This window comes from Bombus pyrosoma, linkage group LG1 (assembly GCF_014825855.1).
Source record: "Bombus pyrosoma isolate SC7728 linkage group LG1, ASM1482585v1, whole genome shotgun sequence".
In the NCBI taxonomy this organism is placed as follows: domain Eukaryota; kingdom Metazoa; phylum Arthropoda; class Insecta; order Hymenoptera; family Apidae; genus Bombus; species Bombus pyrosoma.
The window spans coordinates 7,537,724-7,545,519 of NC_057770.1; the positions used below are offsets into that span (position 1 = coordinate 7,537,724).

At 30.0% G+C, this 7,796-nt stretch overlaps 2 protein-coding genes across 2 annotated transcripts in view; one reads left to right on the forward strand and one right to left on the reverse strand.

Moving 5' to 3' along the window:
• Positions 1 to 299: 299 nt before the first annotated feature.
• LOC122570770 (flap endonuclease GEN-like) lies at positions 300 to 3,411 on the reverse strand (the record flags this gene model as incomplete). The annotated part of the gene is given in 7 exon segments (XM_043733593.1): positions 300 to 1,348; positions 1,350 to 1,913; positions 1,992 to 2,157; positions 2,238 to 2,399; positions 2,481 to 2,767; positions 2,837 to 3,113; positions 3,188 to 3,411. Coding segments are annotated over 7 exon segments (2,135 nt in total), but the record flags the coding sequence as incomplete, so codon positions are not given.
• A 3,189-nt stretch (positions 3,412 to 6,600) lies between these two features.
• Positions 6,601 to 7,796, forward strand: part of LOC122571486 (protein TRACHEARY ELEMENT DIFFERENTIATION-RELATED 7A-like) — a 2,140-nt gene continuing 944 nt past the window's right edge. The window contains exons 1-2 of the mRNA XM_043735296.1: positions 6,601 to 6,738; positions 7,061 to 7,796. Coding sequence (XP_043591231.1) covers positions 6,732 to 6,738; positions 7,061 to 7,796 — 743 coding nt within the window. The 5' untranslated portion in view covers positions 6,601 to 6,731. The remainder of the gene's footprint in view (positions 6,739 to 7,060) is intronic.

Below are 7,796 nucleotides of genomic sequence, written 5' to 3' on the forward strand. Positions count from 1 at the left end.
CATAGTACCTTATAAATATCATCCTCTCTTTTTTTGAATACCAAGTAAATATCATAATATTTTTATAAGTACGTATGTATCTACACAAAAGTTGAATCTTAATATGTAAAAACGTGTAGCGCATCTTATCATTATTTTTATTTTAACAAGCAATATATGAGTACTTTATTTCATTATTACATAATTACAGTGTTTAGAAAATGCAATAAAATATGCATATATAATATTATAAGATATTCAATTAAAAAAACGATATCACAAATGTATTTAAAAATGTATAATCTATTTACAATATTTAATGTATCAAACAATTATTTTGCATTTGAACAAATACGATTTAAACATTTTAAAAGCATATTTTAAAAATATACGATTAAAACATAGTTCATACAATAATACATAAAATTGGATACATAAATCAATCTTCGTTATTAACACAATCCCAAGCAATTATTGATAAAAAATTTCTTACCTTCGCGGTAATATTTCGCTACGTTCCTCAAATTTAGTTTATCATTTTATTATTTATATAAATATGAAGATGAGATTCTCAACGTTGAAAAATTATAGTAATATTTTATATAGTAATTAAAATCGAATTTATAAAAAAATATAAGATTTGAAATAATAACGACTTAGTTACTTAGAAATACGAAAGATCTTTTAAAATTATATAAAACATATTATGTATGAACATAGATACTACAATAAATTGTAGATACTACAATATGATGGCAATGAATGGTATTTTGTACTTGTTCTGGTAACTTGTTTTAGTAACCAATTGTGTACTCAATTACGTAAAGAAACGCACTTCATATTAAATGCTACGTGAGAAATTGTGTTTCCGGGTCGGTATCATTCATAAGATCATCAAATCCAAGACTAAATCTATCGTTTATTAGCGTAGAAGTTCTTTGAAGCCTTCTCTTCGGTTTCTCGCAATTTATTCTGTGATTAAGAGGAATATAGGATTCATTTATATCAGAAAATTCATCAACTGATTGATTATGAACTACATCATTTCTGAAACATTGATCAGAGTTCGTTTCAAAATTAACTATGTCGTCAACTATTTTCACATCTTCAGTGTCTTTTTCACATAAATTATTTTCATCTTTAGATGTTTGCACATTTTCCGAAACATTAAATTTGAAGACCCTTTGATTACATATATTGTCTATTATCTCTGACATGTTTACATCATGATCATCGTTCTCGTCAATAAAATCATCCGGTGAAAGTTCATTAAACATTCTATCCAATGTATTATTTAATTTTGAATTGATATTCTCTAATTGTAATACTTTTTCGAACTGAGGACCGCGTTTAACTTTATCACTTCTTTNTCTTATTGGCGTAATACTCATCCTCCGGAAAGATTCTTCTAAAGACGTAGGATCATTTTTGGAAATAAATTCATCAATTTTTCTATTATTTTCTGTTTTTGCATTTCTCTTCTGGCGCCTTTTTTCTGCTTTACGTTTTTTATCACTAGCATCTGTATCGTTTTGTATTTTCTTTTTATTCGGTCGTTTCTTTGTTTTCGCATTTTTTGCATTTTCAAATGCCTCAACTAATTCTGGATAACATTTCTGTACTGCAGTTTGTGGCTCAATGCTTGTCAATTCAGGTAGAATATCTGCACCATTATCACTCACATTATCTAATGCAATATATTCTTTTAATCTTTTTATCGTACTATGATCAGTCTTCCAAATAATTTCGTAACTCGCAACAGACCTAATATTCCGAACTTTCTTTATTGCTTCAGGTATGTATAAATCGAGCATTGTTAGACGGTTGTCTGCAGAAATACCTGGAAGGTGTACAAGTTGCCAACGAGTCACTAGAGGAAATATCTTCTCAAATGCATATTGTGGTTCCCAAGATAAATATCGTTCCATGAAATCCTAACATAAATCGATTAATAGTATAAATTTAGTAAGAATAAATAAAGTAAACTTATAAAGTTTTATATTAAAACTTACTATGAATTCATTCACTTGCGGTTGTTTCCACTGAATATCTATTTTTGCAGGTACTGAAGCTTTTTTAATAAGAAATTCATCTATTAATTCTTGGTTTGGAAAATCTTCAATAAGAAGAGCTTTTTTTCGTAAAGCAATTTCATTCAATAATAAAGCTCTTTTCTCTCTACAAAGGTATATCATAAAAAATACAATATAAATATGCTAGATAAAATATATTGCATAGCAATTATATAACAAACATACTTATAAGAGTCATGGCATTTCACAGTGGTCCCACATTCTATACAACCTGATTTTGTATGCTTTTGTAGTTTACCACTATGTCCACAAGACGAACACAAATTTGGATTCAGTAATTCTGCTTCTTTATAATCTAAAGTAGTATCGGTCCTCCAACTCTTCATTCTAAAAAATTAATAGTATTTGTACATAATATTTTTGTTAGATAAAGAATACATTTTAAACATACTTTAATTTATACTTTACCGTTCAAGAATATCTTCATCATTTACAATTTTAAAAAGCTTCATTGCAGCTTCTTTGCCAACTCCATTCAGTCCATCATTATAATCACAACCACATAATAAAGCTAATGCTATCATTTTATTTCTCCCTAATTCTAATAACCTTTCTATCTTTTCTAATTTATATTCATCTACAGCACCACCTGAACTCCCACGATTTCCTTGTGTACTTGTACAAAAATTTCTGTAAACTATTTTGGCTCCATACAAAAAGCAATCACTGTCTTGACTTATGCATCCATCAACAAGCTGTAAAAATAATTATTAAAGCAATAGGTAGTTGTGATTCGTATCTTTTCATCTATATAAATATTTTACCCCATCTTCATTTAAATAAGCGCACATTGCTTCTGCTTCCCCATGTCCTTGTACACACGCTAAACCCATAAGTTGAAGCATTTCCTTGCATTCATTGAGAATTCTATTAAACTGTGTTCTACCTCCTTTAGAAGCAGTTTTTTTCTCGCGAAAACCAGAGCGGACGTCATTTCTCTTTGCAATTGTCTTATGTTTCAAAGTAGGTGCTTTCCCTTCCAATACAAATACTGGAGATATTCCTTGCATGAGGAGAAATGCTGTACGAAAATAGAGATTCCTGTAATAATTATTCAATCGTATTTAACTTTAAGTCTGAAGAATAATAAATATAACCAATGCAAACTCACAAACCTAAGATACATTTTTGGTTGTGCAGAATGATCAGTTACTGTTTGACTATCCACAATCCAACAACTCATGTCAATGGCTACCGTTTTTCCTTGAAGCTCAAACATCGGTTTCCTCTCGCTCAAAGGCGACAAAATATTCCAAAGATCTTTTACTCCCATTTTTACTAATTTGAACTAAAGTTTGTAAACATTTCACTACAACGTATTTGTTGGGGCCTATATGCAATTGTGTGTTATGTGATACCATATTAAAAGAATATAAATCCCTACGTAGTAAAGTTAAACACTAGAAAATAGTTTATACTGTTATGTATAGTGTGTTGCGTGTGGTATAGGCTAGTAGCTCTCTCTAGCGTGAATATTTTGTACGATAATAGGGTAAAATCTAGCGCGGCGAATTTAACTTTACAACAGCGTAACCGAGGCAACGAACAAAAGTTGCTTAACAAATTTATTGATTAAGTTTCAAAATTATTTATCAGTAATAACTATGATCACTTTCAAATTTCGTATGTACTTTTGTTACCATGGGAAAGAACATTGTCAATGCATAAATCGCTTGCTCTTTAATATTACAACTTCAATCAAATTAATGTTTATTAGCATTGGTTAATAAGAAAATGTATTATTGGATAACAGACAATCGTAAATTGTCATGTAAAATCCGAGTAGATAAATGGGCTATTCTGTGACCTAAAAAATGAGAGAATCGTTAGAATCGTTAAATCGTAGAATCGTTGAGTCGTAAAACCGTCACGTTGAGGTCAGAGTCTAAGAAAATTTCATTAAAGCGTAAATCTTTGTTAAAGTCAAATTTTTTATCAAATTCAACATATTATAACTCAATTTTAAATATAAATTTTATTCAAGTTAATTTTTCTCGTTGTGTATTTCTTCATTCAAACATAGAGTTAATTTTTTGAATTGTTTGAAGTTGTAACACGAGCAGAGTGTTTCAACACTCCAAAAGCTGCAGCCTCGCCAAATTTCCCCAAATCTTGAAAAAGCCATTTAACAATAGACTAGCAACATATTTGAGATGATAAAATATAGAAATTTGCACGTGTTTGTGCTTTATTCAAGATAAACACATCTTTTTATTTGCAAGAAACTGATTTTTTTAAAGTATTCTATTGAAACGTCATATCCAAAGCTTTCAATGGGAATCACTCATATCAAACACATAATTCTGATCCTGGCATTAAATTGAATACTTTTGTTGTAAAATTTTTTTCAAAATAATACATATGTATATTTTCTGTACCTACTGTTAATAACAGATTTTTACTTTGTTGTTATGAATTAATATATTACCACAGACAAAGTATAACATATAAAAATAATATATACAATGGATGTCCTATCTAATATATTTTTTGTTTCACGTCTTAACTATTTGTGAACTTTATCATCTTGATATTGTTTCCGACATTATCGATTCAACATAAAATAAAAATATGTACAATCACCGACGAATTAGTCAATAGTACAATCATAGATTAATACAAGAGCAGGCTGAAAAATTTCCGGAATGTCAATAACAAATAAATCAACTCCCAACGGCGATTCTAGAAACTTTTCAATCTGCTCTCGTATGTACCTACATACAATCATGTTATATTAATTATATTCATGCATCTGAACAAATATTTTCTATAAATTTATTGCTTATATATTATATTTTTACATATTGTATTTATAGACCTATATTATATTGCATAATATACTATTATATTTACAAAGCTATTTCCTATCAATAATATTCCTACGCTGCACATATACAATCTTCTGAATCACTTCTTTTCAGATTAACAAAAAATAAAATTACACTATCCATTAAGGATTTCCCAATGAAAGATCGATAAAGGTAATCGGTTATCAATCTACGTGATACAAAAAGCTTTATAAATCGAAAGATTTGTAATTTTTCTATGCAATTTTCGATAAGGAAAGATAAATATATCGTCTATATTTTTAACTTTTGTTCACACTCACTTTTGTAATCACATGTACAATACTTCTAGTATATATATAGTATACTAGTATATATACTAAAATGAGCATTATTTGGCACAAAGAAAGTAATTACTTTTATTTGCAACTATAATGCGAATTTATCTCTCTTGTATACATTAAGCCCTTTAGCACTTTTAGTTTAAGAACTTTTTAGATGCATTCAACTTTCTGTTTTTTTTTTTTTTTTTCAAATTTTCATTCAAATTCTATCACTTAATGCAATGAGTTTAAGAGCGAAAAATATCTGAACACCGTCTAAACAAGGTCTAAATTCGTAGTATAAGTGATGTCAGGGAGATTTTATACCTTGAAATAGAACAAAAATCAAGAATGACGAAAATTACGTTGAAGAACGTAATTTTCATTTCTGTGGTAATCTTCATTCCTATGAAGATCGAATTTGAAAATTTATCAAGCATGTATGTACTTGATTGATTCTCGATAGAAAAAGAGCACGCAATTAACAAAAGATTATTCTACATGCGAAACTAAGTTGAAAATGTGGAATACAATTTTTTCACCTGTTGTTTCGTTTTCAAGAAAACTAAATTAGAAAATTTGTAGCGCGTATGTATCCGAGTTAATTCTCAACTCAGAAGCTTATTTTTTAAAAAAATGAGGCCTCAAACGAAAAACGTAAATAAATATATTTGCCAGTATTGATTTCCACACAAGGTAGTCTATTTTCTGGATTTTTTCTATTCTCTGTTAACAAATATAATTTATAATAAAAGTCATACGAAAATCGTTTGATAAGTTTTACCAATGTATTTAAAAATCTTGTTGTATCTTTTTTTTTATTCAGTTACAGTTATATGTTCTACTTATTCTTTATAATAGTTTATTGTTATTTCATTTGTTTCTGATGAATTAATGTAGAATAACTCCTAATTTTTACCAACTAAAGGTAGTAAAAGTAGTTATGTGAGAAGAATCATGAGAAACATTCTTTGTTTGAAAATATCTTCAAATGAAAATGTAATTTCCGTTTAAAATAATATTTTAAGATCTTTGTTTCTCTTAAAAACATTATTAATTTTATTAAATTCCTTTAAAAAACAAAATTTATACTGATTTTTCGTTCGATATATTTGATTTTCGTATATTTAATTAATTAGTTGATTAACTTTTATATTTTTTGAATACATAAAGTATTTTGTGCTTTAATAATCAAATTGGTATATTAACGTTACATTAGAATTAGATATTAATTCAATTAGAAGTGATTCTAAAGAACTTCTGAAGTCACTATCTCAAACTTTCTCTGAGAACGAAACTGATATGATTAACAGACAATATTGACATTTAATAACACTACGTTCCAACACCTCATGTAGTAGCTAATTTTTTCTTCGTTAGACTTATCACGATATGATGATAATTATGATTGATAAATAAGTATTTACTTGCTGATAATCTATTAAAAATACTTACGTAGAATATATAAAGAGGAAGACAAATCTGATCGGCATAACAATAGTAAGAAGGAATACAATACAAGACGAAATTGTGCGCTTTCAGAAGCAAAAATGAAAGGTAAGATAGTTGTAATAATCTCCAATAAAATTGTTCACATTAAGATTGATCGGAAGAAGTGGAACGGAACATATTAATTTTAGTGAAAATATTTTTATTTACACGTTCGACATTATTTAATTCTCATCTATAAGAACTTCTTCTTTATTATATTATACAAGAAAATGCATATACATAGATATATACATACAGAAACAGAATTTTCATCTTGTCATAACATTCTTTACTTTATATAAAAATTTCGTCGATATTTTTAACTTGATCTTAATTATTAAATTACTAGATACGATATTAATTATTAATCGTCTGATAATCATTTTAGCAACGTTCGTGGCAATATTTGCCACACTTTTGGTGACGTTTGCTTCCGCCACTCCACCTCAATGTCCTAATAAGGACGGAGAGGATATTGCCTTGTTTCCGAATCCAGATGACTGCTCGACATACTATTCCTGCAATGCAGGTATACCGCAGATAATGGAATGCAGTGAAGGACTGGAATATAATTCGGATTTAAGAGTATGCGATTGGCCCAGAGAGCATGCAGAATGTAAACATCACCATTCAAGACCACCACATTCTTCGACAGCCGGTCCTACGGTGACATCTCACCCTTCACGACCAACTGAATCTGGCGAACACAGTACTACTGCATCACCTCGTCCGCCACGACCAACTCCTTCTTCTGAACCATCTCCATTCCACCCTACACATACTCCTACTGATGGACCATCCCGTCCTCCAAGGCCAACTCATTCTACTAGACCACCCCACCCTTCAAGACCAACTGATTCTACTGATGGACCATCCCGTCCTCCAAGACCAACTCACTCTACTAGACCATCCCACCCTTCAAAACCAACTGATTCTACTAATGGACCATCCCGTCCTCCAAGACCAACTCACCCTACTAGACCACCTCACCCTTCAAGACCAACTGATTCTACTGATGGACCATCCCGTCCTCCAAGACCAACTCACCCTACTAGACCACCCACCACACCACCCACCCACTCACATTCACCACACCACCCACCCGGCCCACCACACCACCCACC